At 46.8% G+C, this 17,253-nt stretch overlaps 1 protein-coding gene across 1 annotated transcript in view; it reads right to left on the reverse strand.

Moving 5' to 3' along the window:
- TOMM70 (translocase of outer mitochondrial membrane 70) overlaps nt 1–16,843 on the reverse strand; it is a 48,323-nt gene extending 31,480 nt beyond the window's left edge. Inside the window, exon 1 of the mRNA XM_089682967.1 lies at nt 16,551–16,843. Coding sequence (XP_089539093.1) covers nt 16,551–16,787 — 237 coding nt within the window. The 5' untranslated portion in view covers nt 16,788–16,843. The remainder of the gene's footprint in view (nt 1–16,550) is intronic.
- Between the last annotated feature and the right edge of the window lie 410 nt (nt 16,844–17,253).

Genomic DNA, 17,253 nt, shown 5'->3' on the forward strand with positions numbered 1-17,253 from the left:
CACCGGCATGAAGAGGTTAAACAGAAAGCACAGCTACCCCACTCTACCTGGCAATACACCATCCAGATTCCACAACAGCCAGTCACATAACCAAAGCCTGGTTAGAAGAAAGTGATCTTCACTTGCAGGCCAGCTTTATTAAGCGTTTGTTGGCATGTGCTGCTGAGGGTCAGGAGTGTTGAAAATAGGCAGTTGAGCCACAGTGTTTTACCACCTCCCCCTCAACCCAACACAGTAGCCGCAGGGAGTTGTACACATGCTATGGCAAAAATTATACCCACCAGATGAATGGGGCTGCTTCACAACCACTCTGAGGGCTGGAAATGTAAATGAGCCCTAACAATTAAACTGTTCACCCCCCAAATGGTGATTTCCCCATGGGGAAGCACAGTGGCTTAGTGGTTAGTGCTTCTGCACTTTGGGCACTTGGGTCCTCGCAATGAAAGCAATTTATAAATGGAGAACAGGCAGAGAAATGAAACCTCCTTCAGGCATAGAAAACCTTTAATTGCTGGAAGCTATAGTATAATGTCTATTAATGGAGCAGAAGGGAGGACAGGGCTGACATAGTCAGCAATCTTAAAGTGGTTCTAGGGTCTCAAGGTCAAACCTTCTGTGTGTAGCAGCCCCCTAAACACTTACCTGAGCCCCATTCTGAGCCAGCAATGTCCACAAGAGCCCCAGGTCTCCGGGGGCTCTCACTACTCATTGGCTGAGGCAGCAGCAGGAGTCATGGACTCCCACTGCTGTCAAACACAGCCAGTGAGCCAATCAAGGGAGGGGGCAGGGCCAAGCCACTGCTCTGTGAGTGAATGGACATGCAGAGCCCTGCTTGGGTGATCCCATAGCAAGCTGTTTGCTATGGGGACAACAGACAGGAAGGGGGAGTCAGGAACGCTAGCGGGGAACCCGAGAAGAGGAAGATCCAGACTGCTCTGTGCAATACCATTACACAGAGTAGGTAAGTATAGACACGTTTGCTATTTTTAAGAAATAAGAAGAGAACACATTAAAAAAACCCCACAAGATGTATCATTTTAAAGTGAAACTAAAGGTTTTTTTTTTTTTTTAAATAACAAACAGGTTATACTTACCTGCCCGGTGTACTGATTTTGCACAGAGCAGCCAAGATCCTCCTCTTCTCGGGTTCCCTGCAGGCTCTCCTGGCTCCTCCTGTTGGGTGCTCCATAGAAAGCAGCTTGCTATGGGGGCACCCCCTGCTGCGTGTCCATTCACACATGGAGCTGTGGCTTGGACCCACCCCTATCTTTCCTCATTGGCTGACTGGCTGTGATTGACAGCAGCGGGAGCCAATGGCTGTCTCAGCCAATGAGGAGGCAGAGACACGGGACGGCCGATGCTGTCGTGCATGGCACTGGATCTCGATGGGGCTCAGGTAAGTATTGAGGGGGCTGGGGAGCACAGCTGCACACAGAAGGTTTTTTTACCTTCACGCATAGAATGCATGAAGGTAAAAAACCTTAAGCCTTTACAATCGCTTTAATAAGTGCCTATCCTGCTGCTCATAGTAACTCCTGCAACAGTAATGCAGCGCTGCAAGGGTTACTACGAGCTGCTGGACCTGTCATAGGCACTCAAATAAGAGTGACAACTATGCCCACACTTTCCTTCTGCTTCATTTTCCTGGGGCAAAGGACTTGGGGGGCCAAGGACTGAAGATTCAAACAAAGAACAGCCACCAGACACTTCTTATTCAATTGAAGTATTCCTTTGTAACTGAACTTAAGCTTTAGAGTGGTTGTAAAGGATAAAGGTTTTTACCCCAATGCATTCTTTCCATTAAGGAAAAAACCTTATATGTACACATCCCCCCTGCCCCCCCATAGATATTTACCGGAGCAAGATGTCGATCCAGCGCTGTTCCCTGAGCAAAGATGTGCTGCTCGCTCTCTCCTCGCTGAGCTCAGGAGCCACTGGCTCCTGCTGCTGTCAATCAAATCCAGTGATAAGGGGGTGGGGCCAATCTGCACTGTGTGTGTGTCAATAGACCCATACAGTGCGGTTTAGTATGGAGCCCACAGAAGTGCTTCCATAGCAAGTAGACTATTATGCGAGTACTTGGAAAGCAGGAGGAGCCAGGACCCCAGAAGAACAGGGCTTCTCTGTGTAATACCATAGCACAGAGCTGGTAAGTATAACATGTTTGTTATTTTTAGCAAATAAAAAAAGGAACCTTGTAAAATCAATTTGAGAAATTCTCCCTTCAGTGATGAAGCTGACCATTGAAAGGAACTGAGAACTGCAGGGCGGAGAAGGCTGCGGCAAATTAAACAGGCCTAATGCAGAATTTTATGCGGTATCCCTAAAGCTAAAATTAAACAGCAGCCATCAGTCTACAGAATGGCATATGAGACAATGAAAGAAGAAGTGTTTATTGTGTTTTATATCTCCTCAATCAATACGGAGTCTGATTTATTCTGTGCTCCCCTGACCTCTGTCCAGGCAGCTTCCACCTGTAAGCGGATTCTGTCAATTTCCATTTCTCCTCACATTGTCCCTCTCCTTCAGTGACAGCATTTAATATGTACCTTTCACCCACATACAGTAAAGGCAACAATTCTGTGGGCTGATCACTACTTCAGTGACTGCAGCCTGTCAGTCCACCAAGATGAAGTGCCAGCTAAAGTAAAGTGAACTGACTGTCAATCCACATGTAACAGAGGTGCTAAAACTCTCACGTCGTCTGAAGAAAATACTGCTTGATACTCCCTTCAGTTTCATTCTGATCACTTGATCTCTGCTGAAGAGGAGGATTAGCCAACCTGAACTCTTATATAGACAATAGTTCTGATCCTGAAATTTAGCTGTAATGGTTTTTAACGTACGCACGTTAGCCTGAAAATGAGCTCCTATATAGAAGAATGTCGATGTCATGTGAATGAGCATGTTCAGTTACAATCAAGGCTTTGAAATAAACAGCAAGTATGCTGAAAAGCTTCCACCAATGAAGAATAAATCCAGGAAACCTCACAAGAGCATTCTAAGACTCCATGCACACTAGCGGTTTTGTAAACATCCTAGAAGCGGTTATCAGCATTTTTTAATGCTCCTAAAAGCTAAATGTTGTTATCCGATGTGTCCATGCACACTATTTTTGGCTAGTAATTTTTTTCTCTCCTAAATGCCAAAGCTTGAAAAACGCTGTTTTTGTAGTATTTTGGGAGTGTTTTTCTGGCAGAACAAACGTTGAAAATGCTAAAATGCTAACAGCTTTTTTCTACAAATACTGTAATAACACTAAAGCTCTTAAATGCTAATACAAGCTGGCACCAAAACGCTATTGTCAGCACTTTTTATCCAGCTTTTTTTTCCTCTAGCATTTATTGAGCTTATAAAAAAACGCCAATGTGCATTAAGCCCACAGCTTGCCAAACACATTGCAGATGATTGTATAATCTCCATGATGGCCTATTTAGATTTATCAGGTAGATTATGGTGTTTTAACATGCATTTGGTTCAGGCAGCCCAATCATTAAGTGTTCTTCCATGGCAAGACCACTTACTGTTATCTCACATATATATTCTTATTATTATAGCCAAATTTACCACCCTAACTCCTCCCACAGTTTTTACACTACATAGACCGTAATATACTGAAACATGCGGATTGTTCCCGATTGGTGTGCTATTACTTTGTGGAACGTTTCGCCCAATGGTTCATGAAATGTCGGCGTTTTTGTGGTGAAATTAGTCCCATAGGAATGAATGGCAGAATGTTCAAAACTAGAGTGGGAGCTGACAAAAGCTAGAGTGTGAGCTGAAAAATCAGGACTTGATTTCTAAACTGACATCACTCCCTCATTTTCAAGCCCACCTACACATATCTTATATCACAACGTTCAGCTATCCCTGCTGCCACTAAAAATGTCCACGGCTAAGCCATAGCCCTGACAGTTTTCACAATATGACCATTTATTTGCAACTCACGCCGCCCATTGACATTCATTGAAACTCCACTCTAGCCAGATCAAATTTGAAGGGCAATTTCTAAACTGTGACTGTGCCTTCGTTTTTAATATTTCAGAGACATACTATGCAATACAATGTAGGTCTGGGTCTTGTGATTCTCACAATATAAAGCTCTTCGCTGTAGGATTCATAGTTTTTAAAACTACGACCCTTTGAAGACGCCAGTGAAGTGAGCAATTTGGAGCAGTTTGTTTTTAACCGCTCTTCTCTGCCTTATTTGAAATCTAATTTTGACTTGGTGACAGTTTGAACAGCTTCTGGTTAAAGGTTTGGAAATAAGTTTTCTACAGTAGAGAGTGTTTGAGGTGATAATGCTGCTAATGTTTTTATAAATGTATGTTTTAATGTAACTGTGAAGCACTTTGGGCAACAACATTGCAATTAAATGTGCTATATAAATAATTAAAAGTTGAAATGCATTTCTCACTCTATCAAGCTTGCCATGTGCACTTTTTAAATGTGATCAGTTGGTTAGTGTAATGTTTACTATCTTTACTCGCTCCAAACACTCCACACAGTTACTCTGCCCACTCCATAAAGTTACTCTGCCCACTCCAACCTTTTCACAGTTACTCCACCCACTCCAACCACACAACAGTTACTCCGCCCACTCCACCCAGTTACTCCGCCCACTCCAGTTGTAGACTACTGGTGGAGGCAAGAACACTTCACACAATTTCCCCAGAAATTGTAGCTTTTCTAGTTATGAATGATCTGTCAACGCTCTGCAAAAATGCACCACAACGATCCGTACGCGATCTTTTACATCTACAAACAACTATACAGTACAAGAGCCTGCCTAACTGAATGTAAATTCAATAAATTGTTGTAAAACACAGCTGTTGATAAATCTAAAATAATCTGCAGTGAGAATGGCCAGCTTAACGGCTAAGGCTGGCCATACATTAAACAATTTTCCTTTAGATTTACCAAAAGAATATAATAGGTCAAATCTAAACACTTTAACCTACAAAATATTGCAAAGACACCATACAAAGCATAGATTCTTTCAGTTAGCAATCAGATTTCAGTGCTTTTGAATGCCACAATGTTTTAGCTCCAGAAAATACGATGCAGATAGAAATCCTTCACCCTGCAATGCCTGCTCAACAAATGAATGAATCTGCAGTAATGTACTATGTGCTGCTGCTGATATATTAGACAATATCCATTAACCACACTGACTCTCCTTTCACAACACAGCCTTTATAATGCGTATGTTTACATTTAATCAGTTAATGGATTTCTGAATCAATACAGGAAAACCCAAAGGATGCTTCTGGTGAGTTAATGCCAATGTCTAAGTACGTACAGAAGCTTCCCTTTAGAGGAGATTCCAAAACACTTTTAAAAAAGGAAATCCTCTAGTCCAGGGGTAGGCAACCTGCGGCTCTCCAGCTGTTGCAGGACTACAAGTTCAATCATGCCCCTGCAAGTCATAGCTGTAATTGTCAGTTTTGTAATGTTGCAATGCCTCATGGGATATGTAGTTCCACAACAGCTGGAGAGCCACAGATTGCCTACCCCTGCTCTAGTCTAAATAATCATATCATTGTATGGAGACAAGATGGACATGTATAGAAATGTAACTCCCCCCCATGTACTGTGCAATATCATCCCCCCCCCCAACACAGCGTTCTTTACATTGTGAGTGCTGCTTCCTATGGTGCTTGGTGCAATTGGAGGAGAATTGTGAATTTTATACAACAGCAAACTAAGCTTTTAACAAAAAGCACATTTTAGTCCTGAAGATCGCTTAACGGGTTAGTTCACCTTTAAGAAAATACTCTGTGCAGTCTAAGAACACGATTCCAATCATTTTAAACCAACCAGATTTTAAAGTGGTGCCAAAGGTAGAAGGTTTTTACTTTAAAGTATAAGTTCACCTTTCATACCCATATTCAGGGTGTAACATGATATGAAAGCATTTGATGGTAAGTGAGGGGACCCCCCCCCGCGAGCTGTCAAATTTAAAAGAAAAACGTGGCTGTACAGGGCTCTGCCCGTCCGACCATGTCACGCCTATGTGAATGAGAAACTACAAACCCCTACAGCCTTAGCGGCTGTCGGCTTGTAGTTCTCAATGAACTATCACAACGCTGTGGAAGTTCATTGAATATTCCTTTCAGTATCTGTTTGCTTGTACATCCCATACAGGCAAGAAGAAATACGGACAGATCTGCAGGAGACCTGCATGGCACCAGAGACCTACTGATCGCTGGTACAATGCTTTACAGGCTCCTGCAGAAAAAAATAATAAACACACATTTTAACTGCAAAAAAAATGTGCATTTATGATTTTACCAAAAAGTGAACTTATCCTGTAATGCATTCTCTGCATTATGGTTAAAAAAAACCCTTCTGTGTGCCGTTCCTCCCCCTTGCCCCTTATACTCATGTGAGCTCAATCTCGACCCAGAGCTCTGGAAGAGAGCAGCGGCTTTCTCGTTCCTTGTAGGCTCAGAGAAAGTAGCAGGAGCTATTGGTTCCCGCTGCTGTCAGTCGTAGCCAGAGAAGAGGACACAGGAGAAGGGGGGGCTGAGCTGCACTCTGTGTGTCAATGGGTATGTTTGTGAAGGATAGGTCTCTCTTACAATGAGAGTTTTTCAACCAGGTGCAGCCATTGACGTACAGCTATGGCATTTAAACCAAGCACCAATTTTGCATGTTGCAGTGCTTTTAAAACTATTGAGGCCTCTGGCATGCTGGACTTATCCTCTAACTCTGGCTTCAATACGGAGTCAGAAAACAAAACAAAAAAAAGGACGCAGATCAGAAATCTCAGAAAAAGAAGTCCCAATTCAGCATACTCCTTCCAGGTCACTGACCAACTACTGAAGCACAAGGGTCAGAAAGACAGCCAGCAAACTGGCATTAAAGAAAGGAGAGATCAGCACTGGCAGCCCCTGTGTTTCCTCTAAATCACACCTAAATTCTTCTATCACCAAAGTAACTAAGAAAACAAAACACACAGCGTATATTACAACAGCTCCAAGCTGCCTCTGGCTGTAGGTACACCGATGTAGCACAAGGCATGTGCTCTGTCACAGGGTTGAGTCCATACATAGACAGCAGAGTACAGCTCCTGTTCTGTGACACAACCTACAACTCTCTTCAGGTAGCAGTACACAGGGGGAATCTGCAGCAATTGGCAGGTATGGTATTAGGGCCATGTCAGACGGGCAATTCAGTCAGTGGGGACTCTGCCAGCTGTAAAACTGCTGAAATGGAACTTCTGTTACCACAAAGTTCAAAATGCTGCTGAAACTCAATCACTAGCAGGGGAGAATATCATGACTGTGGGCAGAGAGGTGACAACCTCATAGAATAATTAAAGCAGAACTTCCTCCTTCTCTTCAATCTAGCAGAGTTATACAGGCTCCTCTCCTGTACTGAAGTTATTTAGTCTGATATCACTGCAGTGTGTATGTGTTAGGAGCTTCAGTAAGTTAGCTACAGCCCGCACCTTTTCTTAGTTAGGACATCCAGCATCACCTCTTTCCTCCCCTACATTACTATACCTGGCCAACACCTGGTAGGGTTTGAAGTTTTCAGAGAGTGATGTGTACAGCATCCTGTCGGCCCCTCTCACCAGACATGTTCTACCTGCATTGCTTAGAGAAGCATAGGGGCCAAGTGATAACATCACAGGGTCTAAAATAAGGTATGTAATGAAGTTGGAAAAGTTATATTTTAAAACCTCATCAACATGCTAATGAAGGGGAAGGGAAGAACCAAGGAAGGAAGAAATCTAAGCAGACTAAACTTCAGCATTTCCCAAACTTTGACGCTGTGTCTCAGCGACAGATTGACTTGTGTGACGTGGGCCTCACACAACATTCTGAGAGTCTGAGGGAATAAATGGTGATCAGCTGAATCACTAATGTTGTCACTGTGCATGTAACTATAGACAGTAAAATTATAACACATCTGAAATCTGATTCTCAGTCATTTAGGGAATGGGCAAATGTCTGATCTGATATTTAGTGACTCACTTTAGGGCATATTTATTACGGCAAATTAGAGAACAAAGCTGACTGTACACTGCACTACTCCACAACAACCACATCTAGGTTTACTGAAATCCAAGGACTGATTATTTTCACACTGGTTGCTGAACTTACATACAGCATAAGTGTGTTTGTATATGCCTAGCATTGCCCACACCCCCCTATCATCTTCCGGGTCATAGTTCACCAGCACAACCCTCACTCTGTAGGATGTAGTGACTTATGAAGGTCGCAGTAAAAAGACAAATCAGAGAACGGCTTAGTCCTGTCAATATTAGCAGATTTACACATCGCAGCACAAAGGCTGACAACACATCTGTGACTAAAGAGTTCCACCACACATGGAAACAGAAAATTCTCTAAATAAATGCTTACCCATTACAAATCATGATGTGTTAATATCCGGTATGTAAACGTACACTGCTGCCATACAGAATGCTGCAAACACACGCATGTGTGGTGTGGTCTGCTAGGAAGGTGCATTGACATGCTATTTAAAATGAAGGGAACCACAGCACGCTGAAGGGAGATTTACAGTATATTTCAGGGCAATACACAGGTTTCAATGGAGCCGAAGAGAAGGTGTCTTTGCTGAGGTGATCAGAGGGTCAGCTGATAGCTGCTGTCCAACCAGTGACATCGTAAGCTGTGGGCAGTAAGGCATTTGTGACACAATTTCAGCGGTGTGTATGTAAGCGGGAGAATTGTGCCAAATGAATGAAAAACCTGCAAGATTTAGACTGTCAATACCAATGTGAGCAACAAATTCAAGTTGTTCCCTAATTGTACTCTACAGCCGCTGATCATTGCTGTTGTCAGAATAAAACGTTCTGGCTGTGGGGGATTCCTTCATCCACCCCATTTGTGTGGATAGAGGAATTGTGCAGTTTATTTTCCACTTAGTGATAGAGAAATGGCAGCATATGGCCATCTTTAGGCTACATTCACATTAGTCTTTTCCGGCCAGGTGCTGTGACACTGAGCCAAGAGAACTCTGCCATTCATCTCTATAGAACCAGCATTGGAGCCTGCACACTTCAGGACAGGACCTGGCTACAACACAGATGTGAGCACTATCCCGCTCTCCACCTGGTCAGCACTGCCTCTGAGGTCTGTGTGGGGGTCTACAAAGAAGATGGCTGGAGTAATCCCCACAGAGATTTATTGGGCTGGATTCACACTGTAGCACCATTGCCTTTGCACGTTGGCATGAATTAGTGGCATTCACTTATTAGGTGCACCCCAAAATACTCAATAGACAGAGCACCACATTGCACTGCGTTACAAAGAGCAGTACATGCACCTTTTGTGTGTGTGTTAGTTATAATGCTGCATTAAAGTATCGCATTAGTGTGAATGCCCACACTGCACCGCATACTGCATTATGGCATAAACCTGAACAGGGCCCATTTTACATTTTTGTGTAGAGATTAAAGCGATACTAAAGGCTTATTTTTATAATTTTACAAAATAACAAACATGTCTATACTTACCTGCTGTGTGCAGTGATTTTGCTCCTCCTGTCTGTCGGGTGCCCCCATAGCAAGCAGCTTGCTATGGGGGCACTCGCTGCTCCATGTGCCCATTGACACATGAAGCTACGGCTTGGCTCTGCCCACTCTCTCTCTTCATTGGCTGACTGGCTGTGATTGACAGCAGCGGGAGCCAACGGCTTCTGCTTGCGGTCTCCGCCAATGTGGAGGCAGAGACCAGGGACAGCCGAAGCTGTTGTGCACATCGATGGATCGCAGTTGGTCTCAGAAAAGTATTGAGGGTGCTGGGGGCACTGCTGCATTTTACCTTCATGCAGAGAATGCATGAAGGTAAAAAACATTGAGCCTTTACCACTTTAATAAACTGCACTATGGCTATTAGCCACTTCAACTCCAAATACTTTCACCCCTCTTCCAGTCCAGACCAATTTTCAGATTTCAGCACTTTTGAATTTTGAATAACTATCGTGCGGTCATGCAACACTGAACCCATAGGAAATTTTACCTATTTTTTCACACAAATAGAGCTTTCTTTTGGTGGTATATGAACAACACTGAGTTTTTTTTTTTAATTCATTGCTATATAATTTAAAAAATACCTAAAATTTGGAAAAAAAACTTTTTTTGCTTAGGTTTTGTTATAAAAATTTTGCAAATAGTCTTTCTTCAAAAATGTAGGCTAAAATGTATTCTACATATTTTGGGTTAAAACCCCCCCAAAAAAGTGTATATTATTTAGTCTGTGTGAAAGTTATAGAGTCTACAGATATTTATCTGAAAATTGATCAGTTGAGACCCTAAAATACTGGATGCTGGTATGATCAGGGAGCTAGTATGGGGTGTGGCAGCGATCAGGACGCTGGTATGGTGATGATGACGAAGCTGGTATGAGGTACAGTGCCAATAAGGACATTGGTATGATTGTGATCAACATGCTGGTATGGGGGCAAACAGGATGCTGGTACATCTTTTGGGTAAAAATAACCCAAAACAATGTATATTATTAAGTCTGTGTAAAAGTTATAGAATTTACAAACTATGGGATATCTGAAAATTGATCAGTTGAGACCCTAAAATGCTGATCGCTGACATGTGGCGGCAATCAGTACGCTGATATGGGTATAGCGACGTTCAGGAGGCTGGTATGGCTGACATCAGAACACTGGTATATGGTATGGCGGCGATCAGGACGCTGGCATGGGGGAGATCAGGACGCTGGTATGGGGTACGGTGGCGATCAGGATACTGGTATGGCATATAGCAGTGTTTTTGTGAGTACTGGGACAGGTGACAGGGGCTGGCTGCATTTTTTATTTACATTACACGGGGCAGTGATCAGGGACACTGGGGTGGCTGGGACTGCAGTCTGAGTGCACAACTAGCCTGACAGGCTGCTGTACGCTCACAGGCTGCAGCATCAGTTCTCTCGGCTCTCACAGTGAGAGCAGAGAGAACAGATCTTTCCTTTTACTTTGTATTGTTTACTATGTGATTGCTGTGATTGGACTCAGCAATCACAGGGTAAAACACGATGCGATCACCAGGACACAGTGGTAATGTGTAATGCGGTGTCCGGGTGACACATGGATCGCTGTGCTGCCAGGTGCGTGCTCTGTGAGCTGCATGCAGGAACCTCCGATGTGGGGTGACGTATAGGTGCGTTAGCCCACATTGGCACTGCTTTCCGTCTGCCGTCTATAGGTAATGGGCGGATGGGAAGGGTTCAAAAATAATTACACACATATATATATATGAAATGAGTACACAAATCCCAAGTACATCTTTCTCGGGGTGATTGTAGCTGTATCAGAGCATCAACAACACAAACAGCTGAGTACTGTATTTCTTTAGAGGCATAGTCCACCTTTTGGAAATATGAATAAACACTGATCTTTAACCCTCAAACCCAACAAGTTATGGTTCATGCAGCCCTGCATTCAAAAACATCATAAAAGGTCATCTGTCAAATCAAACATTTTTTCCTATTTCCTGCTTCTGGTGATGTAGCCTGGCCTCCCATGATTCCCCTGGGAGGACTACAACACCAGTGCCTAGGGAAATCTCTGGCGTGGTTTTATTTTTTAACCACTTGCCTACCAGGCACTTATACCCCCTTCCTTACCAGGCCAATTTTCAGCTTTCAGCGCTGCCGCACTTTGATTGACAATTGCGCGGTCATGCAACATTGTACCCATATGAAATTTTGATCATTTTTTTCTCACAAATAGAGCTTTCTTTTGGTGGTATTTAATCGCCACTGGGCGCTTTACTTTTTGCGCTATAAATTAAAAAAAGTGCAAAAAATTTGAAAAAAAAAAAAAAGTTTATTTGTTTCTTTTATAAAATTTTTCAAACAGGTATTTTTTCTCCTTCACTGATTTGCGTTGATGAGGCGGCACTGATAGGCGGCACTAAAGGGCACTGATAGGCAGTACTAATGAGGTGGCACGGATAGGCGGCACTGATAGACAGCACTAATTAGCGGTCACGGATAGGCGGCACTGATATGCAGCACTGATAGGCGGCACTGATAGGTGACACTGATGATGGGTACTGATAGACGGCACTGACTGGCATCACTTCTGGGCACTGACTGGCGGCACTGACTGGCACAACCCCTGGGCACTGACTGGTGGCACTGACTGGCAGCACTGCTGGGCTGCACTGGTGGGCGGCACAGGTGGGTGGCACAGGTGGGCACATGTAGGTGGCACTTCTGGGCACAGGTAGGTGGCACTGCAGAGTGGCACAGGTGGGTGCACTGCTGGGAACGGGTGGGCGGGGCTAGTGGGCGCACTGCTGGGCGGAACTTGCGGGTATCACTGCTGGGCACCGATCATCAGGGCACTGATCATCAGTGCCCTGATGATCGGTGCCGATCCCCGCTCTGACAACTGCCGGTTCTCTGCAGTACTTTCCTCACGATCTGACAGCGTGAGGAAAGTGCAGCCGAGAACCGGCACTTGCATTTCCCTGTGATCAGCGTGTCATTGGACACCACTGATCACGTGGTAAAAGGCCGGTGGGATCGGCCTTTCACCACATCACGTGATCAGCTGTGTCCGTAGGACACAGCGATCACGGAGATCGCCGGGTGCGCGCCCCCTGGGGCGCGCAGGAGAGCGCGTTCTGGGAGGACGTCATATGACGTCCACTCAGAACTGGCCGGCCGCGGTGAAGCCGTCATTCGGCTATGCACGGTCGGCAAGAGGTTAATCAATCAGTACCAAACCACCCAGAACCCATACAGGGCATACATTATGGTGGGTCAGCAAAAAACAAGGAAGAAGCCGACGACCACCAATGATGTTGTTTTGCGATAGCGGCATGAAATGATGAGCCCAGGCAGAGAGGACATGGGGGAAAGAGGGAGTTGAAGAAAGATGCATGTCCCTGTTGGGGAGCTTGTTTGACTAAAAACATAATAAAATGGATCTATACACATCTTTAGTCAAGCAATGTGGCGTCCTGGAGCTCTGCACTGGCTGCTGACAGCTGTGGAAGCCGATTTCCAGGTATTGATTGCTGGCTGTTTTCATTGGCCAGGCTGAGATGGTGTCACTCCCATGCATGCGCAGGACTTCAGTCAGCTCAGCATTGCTGAACTGGCACAATGACATGTGTATGCACAGCTCACTGTACAGAGGTGGACAGGCACATCAGTAACTTTAATACCGAAAAGAGAATAAAACAAGTCTCTTCTGCATTAAAAATCCTGGTGTGTGTGCGTGTGTGTGTCAATATCACACAGCTTAAGAAGTAAGAATGCCATGTCCACCAGCCAGACAATAGATGAAGAGCTAACATCGCCACCATTGGTGTAGGAGACAATCATATAATGAAGACAAAAAGCAAGCTAACAGAGTATGATGTACATATCGCACGTCTATTACAAGTCAGTTCCGGCTCTTCAGATGAACGATGTCTCGGATCTGTCTGCACACTTTTAATATTTTCCATAAAGTTCCACTGTAAGACAAAACTTGTTTTTTGTTTTTGGATAGAGGAGTCATTTATACTAGTGTCACCCTCTCAGGAGCGATCCATATTGGACCTCTTTTCAGAGGGCATATGACAGGAAGTGAGGATGCAATCATGTTGCCTCAACATTGCCTGTTTTAACCCCTAAAAACCCACACAACTCAGGGATGTGCAATTCCTATCGCCTGATGCCCGGGACACGTAGTTCCGGGCAGGTAGTTTTTTTTGGCCTTTAGCAATCAAGCAGCGGGCTCACCTGTCAGGTGAAGCAATCGGTGGAAGCGCTGCCACCAATACCTTTCACACAGTGCCAGCCTCTCCGCGCCCCCGGCGTGAGGTTTCCCGGGCTCCGCTTTCCCATCTGTGGGCCCGGCTCGCCGTCGACTAGAGGAGAGGGAGAAGCTCACAGTGTCAGCCTCTCCCCCGCTATATGTCCCAGGCTCTGCTTTCCCATCTGCGGACCTGAGACTGGTTCGGTAGGTGCCGCAGGATGTGGTATAGGGAGGGGAGGGAGGAGAGCGGACACATCTGCTCCGCTCCCCTTCTCCTGACCTGAAGGTGATGTGACGTCACTTCTGGGTCCCCGTTCAACAGATTCCCGGTCATTGAGGCCAGGAAAGAATGTAATGGGGTGCGATGTGCACTGCATCACATTAAGTGTAGTACAGGGGACATATGCAGGGTCTTTCAGACCCCAAATGTCTCATAAAAAGAGAATCTGTCACCAAAAATCATCACATAGGGGATTTTTTGTCCCATATGTGATTTAAAATAGTTACTTTTTTTTTTAAATGGAAGTTACACCCAAGCATATAACACCCCCAAATTTTTTTAAGCCCCCCCACATATGCATGCACAAATGTAAAAGCACATGCTCGGGCACCTACACTACACATGAAAACGTGGATTGCGATACACGTTACACACATATAGCACCAGACCTCCCCTGTAACACTAAACTGGTGACCTAGAAAAGTGTCGCCTATAGAAGATACAGGGTACTAACGTTTGTTGCCGTTTCACGAGCGCAGGCAAATTTAAGGTCTGACATGTTGGATATCGATTTACTCGCTGCAACCTCGTCTTTTATCATTTACAAAAACATTGGATAATTTATTGCTTTTTGTGTCCTAAAATTAATTCAAGTGTATTTTTGTACTGAAATGTTGCGTTTCCTAGACCTTTGTGATAATATTGTGTGACATAAAAAATTGGAACTACCGATATTTGATTCTCTAGGATCCCTGATTTCAGAAAATATACAATGTTTGGGGGGTTTGTGTCATCTTCAGGCCTAAAATGATTTTTTAAACATGTGCAAATAACGCAAAAACAGCTCTGGCAGTGAAATGGATAAAAGATAAGTGGGACACTCCCCTTTCCTGACGAGCAGCCAATCGGTGCTCATTACACTGCAAGGTCTCTTCTCTCCCTGCCAGTCCCCGGGGGAGGAGCTGCATACAGGCAGGGAGGGGAGGAGGAGATAAACAGCGCAATGGTAAACATTATTATTATTATTATACAGTATTTATAAAGCGCCAATAGTTCGCTCAGCGCTGTACATTACAAAGGGGGACAGAACATGTGACAGAACAATACCAATACAATGTGATACACGAGGGGTTCGAGGGCCCTGCTCTTTGGAGCTTACAATCTAGGAGGGAGGGGATGGTGGCACAGGAGGAGATAGCTGTGGGGGATGGAGTGGTAGGAAGAGTGGAGGAGGTCGGCAAGTTAAACATATTAAACGTTTAAGTCGCCACAGAGCCACTTTAGTTTTTAAAAGTCCCGACATTACTAAAGCAGATTTACATGTAGTTTTGGTTACATTTATGTATTTTTTATCAGGGCAAGCGGATCGGGACGAGGGGCACCGATTTAGTCCCTGGGACAAGTAGTTTTTTAAAAAATGTCCACACCCCTGCACTGTGTTGCAACCACATGCCCGCTATTCCTGTTCTGGTGACAACCCAACATGTAGGATTCCCTTTCACTTTCACTCTCTGTGATGACAGTACAAGTATGGTGTGACCCTCTGGAGTGCAGACTCCATGCAGCCAGACGGGGGCACGCGCCAGCACACAGACTCCGTGCAGATAGACGGGGGGAGGGGCGCGCGCGCCGGCGCCCAGACTCCGTGCAGCCAGACGGGGGGCGCGCGCCAGCGCCCAGACTCCGTGCAGCCAGACGGGGGGCGCGCGCCAGCGCCCAGACTCCGTGCAGCCAGACGGGGGGCGCGCGCCAGCGCCCAGACTCCGTGCAGCCAGACGGGGGGCGCGCGCCAGCGCCCAGACTCCGTGCAGCCAGACGGGGGGCGCGCGCCAGCGCCCAGACTCCGTGCAGCCAGACGGGGGGCGCGCGCCAGCGCCCAGACTCCGTGCAGCCAGACGGGGGGCGCGCGCCAGCGCCCAGACTCCGTGCAGCCAGACGGGGGGCGCGCGCCAGCGCCCAGACTCCGTGCAGCCAGACGGGGGGCGCGCGCCAGCGCCCAGACTCCGTGCAGCCAGACGGGGGGCGCGCGCCAGCGCCCAGACTCCGTGCAGCCAGACGGGGGGCGCGCGCCAGCGCCCAGACTCCGTGCAGCCAGACGGGGGGCGCGCGCCAGCGCCCAGACTCCGTGCAGCCAGACGGGGGGCGCGCGCCAGCGCCCAGACTCCGTGCAGCCAGACGGGGGGCGCGCGCCAGCGCCCAGACTCCATACGGCCAAGGACAAATGTCAGCGTGCACACTCCATTCAGCCAGACAAGGTCATGCTAGTGTGGAGACTTCATGCAGTCAAAGTGCACATTTCACTATGCAGACTCCATGCAGTCAGACAAAGGGCACATGTCACTGTGCAGACTCCATGCAGTCAGACAAAGGGCACATGTCACTGTGCAGACTCCATGCAGTCAGACAAAGGGCACATGTCACTGTGCAGACTCCATGCAATCAGATAAAGGGCACATGTCACTGTGCAGACTCCATGCAATCAGATAAAGGGCACATGTCACTGTGCAGACTCCATGCAGTCAGTGTCCTCCTATGGATAGCCTTCACTTTCCCTCAGCCCTGCCTCCCCTCCCCGGGCTCTCACCATCTCCGGCGGGGGGTTGATCTCCGGGTTGGCGGTGGTCCCCCCTCCCCCGCTGGGTACCGGGCTGGCCCTCCCCTCCGGTGTCCTCCTCTGGCCGTCCCTCTTGCTAGACCTGTGCCGGCTCCATAGATACACCGCCCCGGCTCCCAGCAGCAGCGGAGCCCCCACGGCCAGAGCCAGCTTCCAGTGCGGGATCCCGGGCCCTCCTTGCGGCTCCACAGGCTTGGAGGCGGCCATGATGAATCCGTCCCTACGGCTGCGGACACACGGGGAGAGACGGGAGGGGGCGGGGCGCCGGAAACGCAGGGAGACCTGGGAGCCGGCAGGTGGGAGGGGCCCGCTTCCCAGAGCGGTCACCGTGAGAGGCGAGCGCCCCCTGCTGTCTCACCTACCGCACTACACCTACCTCGGAGCCACTGCAGGGCGGCGTGTGTGACCCCGCAATGTGACTCCTCTGTGTGACCCCGCAATGTGACTCCTCTGTGTGACCCCGCAGTGTGACTCCTCTGTGTGACTCTTCTGTGTGACTCCTCTGTGTGACCCCGCAATGTGACTCCTCTGTGTGACTCCCCTGTGTGATTCCTCTGTGTGACCCCGCAGTGTGATTCTTCTGTGTGACCCCGCAATGTGACTCCTCTGTGTGACCCCGCAATGTGACTCCTCTGTGTGACTCCTCTGTGTGACCCCGCAGTGTGACTCCTCT

This window comes from Staurois parvus, unplaced genomic scaffold (genome assembly GCF_062004578.1).
Source record: "Staurois parvus isolate SC_StPar_1 unplaced genomic scaffold, SC_StPar_1.0 ptg000299l, whole genome shotgun sequence".
Lineage (NCBI taxonomy): Eukaryota > Metazoa > Chordata > Amphibia > Anura > Ranidae > Staurois > Staurois parvus.